This window comes from Pelodiscus sinensis, chromosome 3 (assembly GCF_049634645.1).
Source record: "Pelodiscus sinensis isolate JC-2024 chromosome 3, ASM4963464v1, whole genome shotgun sequence".
Lineage (NCBI taxonomy): Eukaryota > Metazoa > Chordata > Testudines > Trionychidae > Pelodiscus > Pelodiscus sinensis.
The window spans coordinates 44,271,612-44,286,681 of record NC_134713.1 but is presented as its reverse complement, the minus strand read 5'-3'; the positions used below and the strand labels follow the sequence as shown (position 1 = coordinate 44,286,681).

The 15,070-nt window shown below is 42.2% G+C and overlaps 1 protein-coding gene across 5 annotated transcripts in view; it reads right to left on the bottom strand.

Moving 5' to 3' along the window:
* Positions 1-1,384: 1,384 nt before the first annotated feature.
* BEND6 (BEN domain containing 6) overlaps positions 1,385-15,070 on the bottom strand; it is a 42,932-nt gene continuing 29,246 nt past the window's right edge. Inside the window, exons 4-9 of one of the 5 annotated variants that reach the window (XM_075923668.1) lie at positions 14,565-14,663; positions 14,037-14,214; positions 10,932-11,149; positions 9,017-9,209; positions 7,670-7,799; positions 1,385-5,422 (exon numbers count right to left, since the gene is read on the bottom strand). In XM_075923668.1, the coding sequence (XP_075779783.1) occupies positions 5,344-5,422; positions 7,670-7,799; positions 9,017-9,209; positions 10,932-11,149; positions 14,037-14,214; positions 14,565-14,663 (897 nt within the window). In that variant the 3' untranslated portion in view covers positions 1,385-5,343. Of the gene's footprint in view, positions 5,551-7,669; positions 7,800-9,016; positions 9,210-10,931; positions 11,150-14,036; positions 14,215-14,564; positions 14,664-15,070 lie in introns of all 5 variants that reach the window. The other 4 variants (XM_075923666.1, XM_075923665.1, XM_075923667.1 and 1 more) reach the window with 4 other exon arrangements.

Genomic DNA, 15,070 nt, shown 5'->3' with positions numbered 1-15,070 from the left:
TGCGCGTGGCCCTTGCTTATCATGCATCACGTACCGTGCCACCCCTGGACAGGTGGCTCCAGCTGCCTGCCACACAGGGGCCGTGACCAGATAGCCACTCCTGTGTGAGAAGAGACCTGACATGCTCCTGAACCAGGGTGGGACACAGCAGGATGCCCTCCCTTCACAAGCCCCCTCTAACATCTCCCCCCCACCTCGGCCGCACTATACACAGCACAGGGGCCTGGATGCGGTCTCGGGGCAGCTCCCACTCCTGGGGATAGCCAGACATTCCGACCATGGCCTCTGTGCAAGCACAGCGGCTCTGACAGTGCAGGGCACGGTCATCCTCACCTCGCAGAGGGGGGCCGGGCTTCACCCACTGTGTCCCCAGGGAGAACTGACCACTTCTCTTCTTTCTCCACAGCTGCATCAGCTGCGTGTGCAGGGCGCACCACCCCGCCCGGGACATCCTCCCGCACCCGAGGGCTCAGCAGGTCCACTGCAACGCTGCAGGGGTACGGAGACCAGCAGCTGGGGGCCCTGCGAGCCCTGCACTGCACCATGTAGCAACGGGTGCAGGACAAATGGGAGTTCCGGCAGAAGCTGTTTGCCCAGAGTCGTGCCATCTGTGCCCATCTGCAGACCCTGATGCAGAGCGTGCTGCCTCCTGCTGCTTCAGCACCTGCTGCCTCCCCAGTTCCTGCTCCTCCTCCTCTCCCTTCTCCCCCTCCTCCTCAATCTCCACACCCTCCTCCCCATCCCCCCAGGGAGGCTGAGGCCCCTGCACCTCCCATGCAGGGAGACACTTGGCCCGGTGAGACCCCCACCCCTGAGCCCTGAGCTTTCCCTCCCCCTTCTCCTTGCTTCCCCCTTCCAGCTCCCTCCTCCCAGTTTTCCCTTTCTGCTCTCCCACCCTCTTTTCTCCCCTCTCCCGCCTCCTTTCCCCAGTCTCCCCAGAGTTTCATCCCCTCCCCCCGTTTTGTTAAATAAAGGGAGTTTATATTTTTGAAAATACATGTATTTTAATTGACATTAGGAAGGGGGGTTAGGGAGGGCTAAGTGGATGGCAGGTAAGCAAGCAGGGACACCTGAGAACCGGCTGCCTGAAGGGCGAGGGGTATCCCTTTGATAGCCTCAGGCAACAGCACACAAAGACTCTCCTAACCTGATGCCCTAACCCTGACCTGGTTCTGCCTGGCCTTAACTCCGAATCAGTGTCCACTTAGTGTGGATGCAGTATTTCGACATAGCCAAATGCTATTTTGAAATGCATATTGTGTGTAGACACGTTATTTCAAAATAACTTATTTCCAAGTAACTACAGCAAATATGCAAGAGGAGTGTTTAGGATAGGGAAAGAGGATGGTGAATGGAAATGGCCAGACATAAAAGGAAAAAGAGGAAGAACAAAATACAACAATAAGACACAATTGTTTTTATTTTATAGAAAGTTGCTTCAAAAATATGATTAACAATATACATTAATTATGCACTAGATACAGGTTCATGTACAATATATACACAGTATCAAAATATCCTTTCACTTACAGTTGATTTATGATGGCTAACACCATGAGTGAGTGTCTTCTGGCATATTATTGTATATGCTTTCATCTTAAACCTATCTCCAAGGAAAATCATAGATGTTAAAGATGAAAAAGACCTATTAGAACAATTATACATTCTAATAGGACTTTTCCTGCATATACAAGAACCTGCTGTACAGTGCATTTATTAGTGCACTGTCATATAAATTGGATTTTCAGCATTTCCTTTGAGATACCTGATATCACAGCCTAATACATCTTACCATCAGGAAATATTTTTTGAGATATTCACCCTAAATATTCTGTCAACTTTATCCTATTACTTATATTTATGTCCCCTTAAACCAATCTAAACTTCACAAAATCAAGATGGTCTGCCAGTTGCTTCTCTTTGGCCACAGTCGAACACCTCATGCTAAAAGGCATGGTCAGTTCTCAAAGGCAAGTACAATGTTTGCTGATGGGCTACAACACCCACAGCAGAAATGTACTTCCTGTCAGTCTTGGTTCTACTGTATCGCCAAGCCAGCAAGAGGAGCCATGTCAGAAACTGGAGAAGCAGCAGTTGGCACCTTTGTCCTCCACTGTCCTTTCATGGAAAGAACTGCCCTCCATGTCGAGAGAAGCAGGAGTGCACCTCCCATAATCCTGTTTCTTGTCCCTGTAGAAAAAACAGAAGGGCTCCTCATGCTCAGTGAAAAAAGGGCTATTTGGAATATGTGAACCAACAGAACTTTGCGGAGCTACAGCACTGGCAGAAAGGAGGCCTGAAGAGGGGGCCGTGACTTCAACCAGAAGAATCAAGTGTCTGTCCCTTGCACCTCCTCCCACAAAGTAAAATGGAGTGGGGAAGGTGCAGAAAGAAGTGCCAAAGAAAGTCAAGTGGACAGAGTGGGAGCTGTGGGAAATGGAGTGGAGAAAAAAGGCAACTGTTCTTGAGGGACATTTTTTCAAATTTCAGTTTTTCCTGCCAAGTAATTTTATCTGCCTTCTGGTGACCTGGTTACTGTGGTTTGCCTTTTCTCTCACATCCTTTTAAAAATAATCTTAAAAGTCATCAGACCATGTATAGGACCCTGTGGGGTCTTATATGGAGAACTGTGCTGTCAAAATGCTCACACGCCAGCAGACGCACCTCTACTACCTGAAGAGAAGACAAGATGCTCCAGGTCCTCCATGCATCAGTCCAAAAGATTTATGAGCATCCTTCCAATCTCTTAGGGTATGTCTACACTACAAAGTTAATTCGAACTAACGAATGTTAGTTCGAATTAACTTTGACAGGCGTTACACTAGCGCTCCGCTAGTTCGAACTTAATTTGAACTAGCGGAGTGCTTAGTTCAAACTAGGTAAACCTCATTCTACGAGGACTAAGCCTAGTTCAAACTTACTAGTTCGAATTAAGGGCTGTGTAGCCCCTTAATTCGAACTTGTGGGAGGCTAGCCCTCCCCAGCTTTCCCTGGTGGCCACTCTGGCCAACACCAGGGAAACTCTATTGCCCTGGCCCCCTTAAAAGGGCACGGGCTGGCTACGGTGCCCGTGCCAGGTGCAAGCCTGCCAGCACCCAGCCAGCAGACCCTGCACCTGGCACAGCTCAAGGCAGCCACCCGATGCCCCCCAGCCCTCCCCCTCTTCCCGGGACCAGGCTGGCGGCTCCCGGGAGCTTGCCCAGGACCACAAGAGGCGGGCACCCGCCTGGTCTAGTGCGGACATCGTGGACCTCGTCCACGACCTCCGCACTAGGCACAGGAAAGTGGCTGTCTAGGGCAGGAGAGCTGCCAGCCTGGCCACCCAGGAGCAGGTGTGCATGAAAATCAAGGTGGTCCACTGAGACCCCCGACCCTGAGCCCTGAGCTTACAATGGCCGTCCTGGGTCAGACCAAAGGTCCATCTAGCCCAGTAGCCTGTCTGCCGATAGCGGCCAACCCTAGGAACCCTGGAGGGGATGGACCGAAGACAGTGACCAAGCCATTTGTCTCATGCCATCCCTCTCCAGCCTTCCACAAACTTTGGGCAGGGACACCACTCCTACCCCCTGGCTAATACCACTCCATGGACCAAACCTCCATCACTTTATCTCACTTCTCTTTAAACTCTGTTCTAGTTCTAGCCTTCACAGCTTCCTGCATCAAGGAGTTCCACAGGTTGACTCTCTGCTTTGTGAAGAACAACTTTCTGTTACTAGTTTGAAGCCTGCTACCTATTCCTTTCCTTTGGTGTCCTCTAGTTCTTCTATTATGGGAACTAATGAAGAACTTTTCTGTATGCACCCTCTCCACCCCACTCATGCTTTTAGAGACCTCTATCCTATCCCCCCTCAGTCTCCTCTTTTCTAAACTGAAAAGTCCCAGTCTCTTTAGCCTCTCTTCATATGAGACCTGTTCCAAACCTCTGATCATTTTAGTTACCCTCCCCTCTCCCACCCTCTCTCTTCCCCTCTCCCACCTCCTTTTCCCAGTCTCCCCGAGTGTTGTTCAATAAAGAGAGATTCTATTTTTGACCACACGTTTTCTTTATTTTGTACATCAGGAAGGGGGGCTAGGGAAGGGTAAGTGGAAGGAGGTGAGGGAGGAATGGGTTACGAGCCCCCAATGGGGAGGACTGGGCTGGCTCTGCGGGCTTCTGGGGGTGGAACCTCTCCTGCAGCCCCCTGATTGCCCCCTCTCCCCAGATGGCAGCCTGTGGCAAGTGCAGCCGGGCTGATGGCTGAGTGCTGTGATGTGCCCAGTGTGGGTACTCCGGGCAATCAAAACCAGGACTGCTTTGCAAGCGGGGCACCCCTGAGAACTGTCTGTCCGGGGTGGGGGTCGGGTCCCTTTAACCACAGCCCTCGGCTAGCCTGAGACAGCAGCTCCAACCTCTTAAGTCCTCATCTGATGCCCTGCCGGCACTGCTTCCGGCCATCCTTAACCCCGGTTCAGGGTCCACTTAATGTGGACATGCTAGTTCGAATTAGCAAAATGCTAATTCGAACTAGTTTTTTAGTCTGGATCCATTAGTTCGAATTAGCGCTGTAGTGTAGACGTACCCTTAGAGATAAAAGTGAGTTTAGCGCCCTGTTTAGTTCTCTGCCAATCTCCTTCTTAGGGCAAAAGATCAGCATCTCCTAAAAGAACCACTCCCTGCCATTCCAACAGAATCCTGAGCCTTGACTGACAAAGGTACATGGACATTCCTTTAGCGTTTATGTGCCTAAGTTTTTGTAGCTCTTGAGCTCCTATTTTTTCCTTCCTTTGAAAGCTAATGCAATCTGCACCCTAACGCTGCATTATCTGTCCATGTTTCAAACCTCTCTGAATCCCTTGGATTATAGTAAAGAACCTTCTTCTATTTGGAAGACTAAAGATCTCATATCTACAGATGTGTTTTTGGTCTGGGCTGTGAAGTTCTTCCTGGCTTTATTTTTGGCATTATCTTAAATGTGTTCATTAGCTGATTATAAGGAAAGTATGTATTATTTTGGAACAAGTTATAATCCATTGTGAACTACAGGAGGACATGCATGTAATATATAATATCTTAAATCTGATGACATTGAAACATTTAAATTTTTTTTCTGTGCCATGGGATTTTCATCACAAATCAGAAAACTGGCCCCAAATTGCTATTCCTCTTACAGTATTTTTGCCAACTGTTGTGAGGGTTTGAACACACTGTCATTTCTGTTTATCCATTTCCCACTATTCTTAGCCTCTAGTGTCTGCTTGACACACCATGAAGGGTCCATTTTTATTTCTTGTTGGAGCTTCTGAAATCCTGTCTGCAGTCGTGGTTGGGAGTGGGAGCTGGTGAATTTCTGCCTGAATGAGACTTCATGCTAGAAGTTGGCGTGACACTGCCTTGCTGAGCTTCTGTGCTGGGAGAAGGAAGACCCAGAGAGCTGTCACCCTGCTGAACAGGTGTGAGAGAAGCCGGTGAGTCTTCATTCTGTTGATCTTGTGCACTGGAAACAGAAGCCAATGGGATGGTGCCCTGAGTACTGGGAGGAGCTGGTGAACCACTGTTGAGACAATTCATATCTAAACTAGGGTTATTGACAATAGTTTAGAGACTCCTACTGCTCTTAATTTCTGAGTATAGAGTATGTTTAACATTAGCTAATTTCCTTCCTTGGCAGTGTTGTTTTTTCCCTTTGGTCTCTCCTCAGCCTGATGCATTAGACCCAGCAGTGAAGCACTTGCAGATCTGAGTTGTGGCCTTGATTTGATGTGCGTGTGTTTTAATTTGCTCCATGTAGTGCCACCAGAATTAATTAGTTTTTGATCTGTGCATGAACTGTTACTGCAACATTACCTTATCTTCATTATTTTTCTTGGCCTCTCTTCCCAGCACTTTGTTTTTGAGCTACAGCAATATGGAGGACTTTTAAATATTTCTTTTCTAATTCTGAAGTACAGTTGATCATTCTGAAAATAATTTACTTGGAGATATTTTTGCCCTTTGGGTGGTAAGCAAATTTTATATTGGAGGCAATAATGGCCTATATATAATATAAGAATTCAGAGGTTCATCTTGTCCCTCCTTCCCAAATATAATATACCGGAAACTGGAATCCAAGCTTTAGTTCTTAGAGGATACCTAAGCTAGCACTGCCTTTTTATTTATAGCTTCTTCCTCCATTGTTGTAACTGACTCAGTATGGACTTGTGTTTGACCATACAGATGTTGAAAGTACTTTTAGAGCAGTTGTTGATACAGACTTTCTAGAGCCACAAAACATTAGGAATGAGTGATTAAAGAATTTTAAAAAATGACATTGTTATCTTTCATTTTGTGTATGGCCCAATTCATCTGGGGTATTATTACTAAGTATTTTTAAAGGAAAAATTGTCTACAGTATAAAGACACTATGATATTTAACTATATAATACTCTTTTTGTTAATAAAATAAATAAGAGTACCTGGCTCATATATGTTTGAATAAGCATCCATTGAATTAAGGAAAACATTTTCCATTGGTTTCAATGAGCACTGGTTTGGACATCAACACGTGTTTAAAAATACTTACTGCCAAATACCTTCTCTTTTAATTATTAAAAATCAAATGAGAAAATTATGAGTAATATATCTAGCTCCATCTGCCATTGTTTCAGTAATACTTGTATCTTTACCACACTGAAGGAAGCAAAAAAGCAGCAAACTTTGTGGATCATCAGGCCAGAAAAAAAAAGATGGATATAAAAGAATCATTTCCTTGTCATTACAGGGGCCTCGGGCATTGGTGATCTTTGGTTCCTACTATTCTCTGCCCGTGGAGCGGGATAGATTAGTCTCTTGTGGGCTGTAATACTTTAGTATATTTTCAGTTCTTGGGTTTAGTGTGTGGGTGCTGGGTGGTGTTGGTGACCTGTGACATCCAGGAGATCATACTAGGTCTCTTCTAGCATTAAAATCGATGAGCATTCAGTACTCACAATGAAGACCAAGTGTGTCTCCTTTTCTTTGCTTTAACAAATATAGCATTTATATTATAACCTGTGTGGATTTTTGAAAAATGCATTTTCCAATTTTCAGATCGTCATACAACATTGTTTGAGGCTATTGCTGCTTTCATGAAACAAGACAGGATATTATGGTAAACTGATGGATGGTGTGTAATACAAGTAACAAAGGGCTAATCTACATGTGACAATCCCAAACAAAGGAGAGAGTGAATTTAAAACAGATTAACTATTCCTAATTAACTCCATGTGTATAGAATGTGATTATGCCATGGTGAGCAGCTGTCCTCACAGCTCTCCCCTTACTCCTAAGCCACGGATCCAGTTGGTCTTGTAATAGGAAGACTAAATACGATAGAACTTGTAACAAGTGTATTGATCAAATTAGTGTGTTATTGACTTTGAGGATGTTAACTCTTTTCCTTCTCTACTCTTAACTTATTTGCCCTGTGTAATCTGTCTAGAATGAGCTGCTTGTAGTGCTACTATGTAAATAAGTAACACTCTTCTTTTTTGTAACATTTATACAAGGATGTGAAAGGATCTCTAAATTGGGCAACTGCAGAGATCGGAATATATATATGAAAGATAATTTTGAAATTACTTTAGTTCCTGTTACTGCAGTGACAGACACACATATTGAAATACATTTGGGACGCAAGCTTTTTTTGTTTTTGTTTTTTTGTTAAAGACTTACCAAAAGCTATGCTTCTGAAAATTAAGATCTTTGCTTAAAATTGGCTTCTTGGTACAATTGTTTAGCTTTTGACCCATCATTCTCCTAATTAAAGCATCATCTGTATTTGGAAATAACTGTTTTGTGATTCCTGCAAAATAACGAGATAACATTTATGAGCTCTTGTTCCAGATTAAAGTGTTACAGATTGTCCCTCATTGGTCTGATCCAAATTGCATCAACTGGGCTTATAAAATTTAAAATACCAAAAAGAGACTTATTCTACTCTTTTTTGTAGTTGACCTCTTTGCTCGCCCGCACCTACTGCTGTGCCTGCCTCCATCTCCAGTCTGGTTTTCTCCTTCCATAACACCAGTTCTGCTCTTTCTTTGTTGGGCAACTCGGAAGGAAATCCCATGATCTTGATAACTTGCATTATATACTCCTTATATATACACTCTGCTTTTCCTCTTTTATCTCTGTTTTTTTTCTTGGCCAATTAATCCTAATCCTACCTTCTTATCCACTCTCATGACAACTCTGCACCATCTTTGTCTTTAGTTACTTCTTCCTCTTATATTTGTGTTTCTTCTGCTCTATCCGCTCGTGAGCTATCAAATTTACAGCAAGACCCAGCAGGAGCTTTCCACTTGCTCTTCCCCTGTCTCTCTCCTGATCCTGACCTCTTACTTTGATTTTGCTGTCTTTTAACTGATTGTCCTACTATGAAGTTTTTTAGCTTCTATGTTCCTGAAACTCTGTTTTACCAGCTTGTCCCTATCCAGCTTGTCCTTATGTATGTGTCACACATCAAAAGCACTGGGCCCACTCCTTATTCCCTCTCTGTCTCTTATCATAAGTTCCTCTCACTATTTTGACTCCTTCTCAGCTGCATTCAGGCATATGTTTCCCCTCATCTAACAAAAATCTTCCTTTAACACCTGGCCTCTTTAACTATAATTTGTCCTTTATTTCTGAGCTGCTTGTAATCATCTTCTTTCTTGCTATTTCTCTATTCAAGGTCAGACTTTATACGCTTGTTCCAGAATTCATGATCTTATGCCAGGTTGTCATGCCTACCCTTTCCTTTGTCCATTATCTTCATTCTATATTTAGGTGTGTTTTAGTCTCTGTAAAAGCACCATGCAATATTATAGTGCTATATAAACATTTAATAATAAATATTAATAATCCAAAATCCACATAAAAGGAACAAAAATAATTTTGCTTTTTACTGATTCTACATTTTTAACAGTAATGACATAACAAATGTGAAAAACCAAAATAAATACAAAGCAATATGGTAGTTGAAAGTGTGATGGAAAATAAGACACAGTGCTATAACAAGTAATATAAACCAGTCATCACCTATGATTTCCTGAACTTCATTCTGATTCATTGCTGGTTTTGCTGCTTTATCCTTAGAAGAGGAGGATTTTGCACCTGTCAGACTATGGGTGGCCATGTATTCGTGTGTATAAAGGGCTTGCATCAAATCATTTATAAACTTTTGAGGCTTGCTCTTGTTACAAAGGGCAATCTGCCATTTTTCAATCTTGAACTGAAAAACAAAAAGGTCATAGACATGACTGTACCAATCTTCACAAAATACAATCAAATGTAATCATGCTTTTCTAAAAAGATTTTTTTTCCCATATTTTAACATTTTCAGACGCAGACTCATTAGATTCAATGGAACTATTTGCCTTAAATTCTTACATGATGGCAATAAGAGCTCCAAAATTTGGACCCAGATTATTAGATATCTAATGCAACTGCTTTTTGCGTTTAGAATCAGAGTACTTGGGCTTCCCCAAACTTGGGTTTCCAATAGGGATGTGAAGGAGTAGTCAACTATGCAATAAGCAAATGCTTATTGGATAGTCAACAGACTAGTTGACTAGTTGCTCCCCCTCCCACTCCCATACCCTTTCTGCCTCTATCAGAAAGAGGCAACAAGGGGGGGAGAGGGAAGATGAGGGGATACTTCAAAGCGGCAGTGCTGCGTGGAGCTAGACCCTGGGCTCCATGCGGCGCTGCCACTTTGAAACACCACATGTAGCCCAGGGCCAGCTGGGGTGTCCACAGGCTACATGCAACATTTCAAAGTAGCAGTGCCACGTGGAGCCCGGGATCGGCTGGGGTGCTGCCGTTTTGAGCCTGACACCTGTATGCTTCTTTGGAGAAGTCAGGGTAGGTTTTATACATAACAGTTGTCATACGTAATAAAATCATCATTGCTTAACAGTTTTTAATGGATTTTCACTGATTTGAGGCCATGTGAAATACAGTCCATACAACTGGCATGACTGAATATATTGAAAAACTTATGTAATTTATTAATTCAGAAACTACTGGAGTTATTCTTTAATTACATCTTTAAATTAATAATTTTCCTGTACAGATTCTATGTCTGTGATCTCCTGATGATGGTCTATTACTATAAAGGAACACCTGGGACCCAGGTTGCTCCATCCAAGATCAAAATAACTCCAATTAACTTCTGGCCTCTCTCTTTAATACAGAGGTGGGGAACCTAAGGCCTGAGAGCCAGAGTGAGCCTCTGGGTTTCCTGCATCTGACCCCTGAGGTTTGGGCTCCCCCACAGCATAGGGGAGCCTGTGGTGGTGCTCCAGTTCCCCTGCCATCCCCCGGGGCTGGAGCACACAAAATCTACTAGCCAAGGCCCCCCAAGGTTCTGTAGTGAAAGAGGAATGTGGGGAATATCTTTCTCTTCAGTCGGGGGCCATATTAGTGAGAGTTTTTTTCTTTTTGCTATTCACTTGTTGTAGAGCCTCTGACTGATTTTTATGAGGGGTCAGTGACCCCTGATCCTAAATAGGTTCCCCACCCCTGCTTTTACATAAGCAGGAAGACACTTTTATCTATTTTTTTTTTAAGAGAGACCTTTTTCATAACTTTAAGGCCATATTTTCCCTTCAGCTGTTTGAAGTCAACAAAGTCCCTCATACACACCTAATCATAGCATTTATTCTGTGAATTAAAAAGCATTTCATATTAGACCATGCTCTGTCCTCGTCCACAGATCTAAAAATCTACTGAAGTCAGGATTATACCTGAGGGCTCTCTGTGGTTCACTGAGTCTAATGGCACCCCTCACACGCAAAAAGATAAGGGTTATTTATTAATAAATTCCTAACCTTTTCTAATTATCATCTGATGATAAAATTATCATTACTGAGGTTTACTTTTGTTCTTTACATGGCTTCAATGAATGTTGCAATATAGCAACTCTTACTGCTGAATTAAACTTTCGGCTAACCTGTTTCTCAGTCTGTTGCTCCTCTTCCTCCACGTTTAATGCTATCGGTGAATTGGAGTTACTGTGGATAGTTGCATATGAATCTGATAAGGAACTGTTTGATGCTTTCCAGACAGTGTGTGAATGAATACTGGATGCAGATGTGGTTACTCCCCCTTTGAGCAGGGCCTCAGCCATGCCTACCAGTTCCTCAAAATGGGTGACTGCCTGTGGCAACACTGAAATTGGAAAGAGTGATCACAAGTATAGCCGCTGATGCTACTAAACTCTGGTTTAGTTTCACATATACAGGTATTTTTGTAACTAAATGCCTGTCACAGTACTCAGGAGAATAGGAGTTGCAGTCTCCTTTTAGACCAACCCCAGTAATCAGCAGAGATATCATTAAAAGGTGTCTTTCCTTTTATTTTAACTCCTTCCCTACCCTGTCCTCAAGTAAATGCTACAGTGGAGAGCAGGCTTCCAGCGTAAGCAACATGCCAGCTCTCTGCAGATTGATAAAAGGAGTCATTGGTTAATGCATGCCCATCATAATGCTGATCTGGATGTTTTTCATGTCTTTTTTAAAAACTTTGCTTTCTTAAAATATGTACAGCACTACTAAATTAAAAAGTATAGGCCGAATTCAGTTAGATGCAGGTCCAATTCTGTTAACTTGAATGGAGGGTAATGTCTGTGTGCTTTTGACCTTTTATTTCTTGCTTTAAAAAATCCTTTAAGATGCCCCCTTATTTGGTCAGTACATTTATTTACACAAATGAGCTTTTATGGAGTGAGTCCATTATAAAGATTACATTCAGTGGAGTGTCAAAGCATGATCTGATGATACACTATAAGAGATAAAGAGGAAGCAAAATCACAGTAATTAAACTAACAGAAATTATACATAAAGTGGGAAATATAAGCACTAGAGAAGCAGAAACATACTTAGAGATATAAGTGTAATGGACACTTATTAACAATCTTTTACTGGACCAACTTTTGTTGGAGAGAGTGTAAGCTCACTCTGGATAAACTCAAAACTTGTCTCTCTCGTTGACAGAAGTTGGACTGATAAAAGATATTATCTCACCCACTTTGTCTCTCCAATATTGTGGGACCAAAATGGTGACAACACCACGATATACAGATAATAACAATATCAGCTTCAATCTAAAAAAAAGCTGACAACACATTTAGATAAAAACAATCCAAAACACAATAGTAAAATGGATGAGAGAAGACTGAAGCATGGTAATGATGAAACAAAATTAGATAGACAATTAACTGAACTGAATATTTGCTAGCAAATTCATATAGTGACCAAGAGAAAAAAGCAATGTTATACTGGGTTATATTTATGGTGGCATCATGTTACTGATGAGGCAGATGACAGCATTTTTTCATTTATGTTTTGAATGCTGCATACAGTTTTGGCTGCTCATACAACAAAGAATTAAATGAGGGTACGGTGAAGGCCAAATAAGGTGATTAAGGGCTTGATTAAAAGAGTGAAATGAGTATAAATTGAGTAAAAGATTACAAGGTGTTATTTAGAAATAACTGATAAGTTTCAACAGGAAGAAATTATGTGGTTATGGGGATGAATAATTAGAACTGAAGGGATAGAACTGAGCATGGAGAATTTTAGAATATCAGTAATTGCCTAACAGTGACATCAGTTAGACTTAGGTCAGTGGTAGGGATGTAAGAGACCAGTCAACTATCTGATAAGCGGAAGCAACTAGTTGCTTCCCCCCCACCTTGCTGCTTCTATCAGAGAGAGGCAGCAAGAGGGGAGGAGGAGGAGCCAGTGCTGGGGGGAGCCGGCTTAAAAGCTGGTTCCCCCCATCATCGTCTTCTCAGGGGGCAAGGGAGGTAGAGACACAGCAGAAATGGCACAAGCAGGATCAGAAGCAGTCTCCATATATGCCGCTTCTGCTGCCATTCTGCTTTTGAAATGTACAAGAGCACCAATAGGGCTCTTGTACATTTCAAAAGCAGAAGCCCCACAGGGAGTGTGGGGCCAGAGGGGTCCCCTACTGGTCCCCCGCTCCCTGTGGAGCTTCTACTTTTGAACTGTAGCAAGAGCCCAGCAGGCAGTTCAAAGGCAGAGGCACCCTTATTGACTAATCAAATAGTCAATGTAAATCCCATCGACTATTTGATGAGTTAATTATAACTAATCTAAATTTACCATCCCTGGTCAGTGGAGTCCCAATTTGAGTTATTCAAACTTGGTCTTCAGTTATATAAAGCAGTGTTTCTCAACCTTTTTTTATAAAATACCCCTTTAAAAAAAAAAAGATCCCCAGTACGTACAGTAAATTTTTTTCTACCAATGCAACACATTTGTTTAAACAATTTAATCACAGCTGGGTGGGTGATGAAATTTTTTGGGTATAAAAGGTACAAAAATAAAAAACAAAAATTCTGTTTTCTCCAAATTTCACTTGTATTGACGTATGCCCCAGGCTTCTCTCGAGTACCCCTAACGGTACTTGCACCGCTGGTTGAGAAACACTGATATAAAGCATATGGAAATGTTCTATGAGGAACAATCCAGCTGATTTAATATGTCTCCCACATCTTTAAACTCAGTGATCTCACAATCTCCTTTTAAGTTTATTTCAGCTATGGGCCAACAGGAGTTACATATTACAGTTATGCAGAAATGACTTTTTTTTTTAACTAATTTGTGGCTAGATCTTCACAGGTGCTTGAGCACTCACCATTCCCATATAAGGGTACATCTATGCTACAGAGGAAGATCGAAGCTGCCGCTACTGATCTTCCGGGTTTCGAATTAGCGGTCTAGTTAAGACAGCCAATTTGCAGTGAGAGGGGCACTCCGGTCGACGCGAGTAACCCTCTTTCACAAGGAGCAAGGGAAGTCAGAGGAGGAGTGTTCTTCGACTTCCTACAGGGTAGACTTCCTCAGGTGCCAAAACCTGACTAAAGCTACTTCAGCTTCAGCTACACAATTAACGTAGCTGAAGTTGAGTATCTTAATTCGACCTTGTCCCATAAGTAGACATACCCTAAGTTTCCTCTCAACAATCAGGACTTAATGTACTTTTAACTCTCTACTTTTTTTTATAAAGTGTCTATTTTCCCAAAGATTACCTTGAAGCATGACCAGTGATTGCCGTAGGCGACAGTTTTCTCTCATGGTGTCTGTCAGTCTCCTTTTCAGACTTTTTATTTTGGCACATAGTTCCACTTTGGATAGCTGAAACAAGGGTTCTTCATCATCACTGCTGCTCTCACTGTACAGAAAGGCATTTCCAGAATATGGTTCTCTCTGAAAAAAAATAAATTGGGGTATCTAAAGCAACAACAGCAACAGAAAATAATAAAATGTTTGGCTAATGGAGGATATTCTCTTTACAAAGATGGACAAAATATAAATGAGTTCACTTTAATAACTTAACTACAATTTACAACCAAACTGACTGAACATAATATTATCAATACTTAGCTCTAATATACTGCTTTCCACCTCTGATGTGATATATGAACATTTACTAAAATAGCATCTTTCAGCAGCACTAAATTCACTTAAAATTTTAAATAAATTATTATTTTTTTAAATGTGAACTTCAGCTTTGTTGTGCTGCACAGCTGAAAATTACTGATGACAAGATGTTTTACCTGTTTGTTAATGAAAGATGTTTCAAGCTGACTCAGGATGCTGGCAGAGGCAGAGGCCTGTAATGATTTCTTTCTTTTTATATGCTTCATCATTTCCCCCTGAAAACAGCCACATGAGAATACATTTGCTCTTACATAGTGCTTTCTATCAGAAGATCTCATAGTACACTACAAACATGTATTCATTTTGGCCTTGTTATGTAATTTGAATAGGAAAATTGTGTGTCTATCTCTGTGTCAGTCCTGAGATCCATGGGTCCTTCTGAGTAATTTCCAGATCTCAGTCTATGGCAGACTTAAGAAACCATGACCCTTGCCCACTTTATGGAGCGGAGACATCCCTTTTTCACTGGGAACAATGCAGTGCAGCTACATGACATCCCAAGCTGTGAAGATTTTACATCATTTTCTCCTCTGCAGCTTCTGATAAGGATGGAAGGAAGATCTGGACCTTTGTTAACAATTACCCCAATCCAGTGGTTTTCAAAACTTTTTTTCTCCTGATC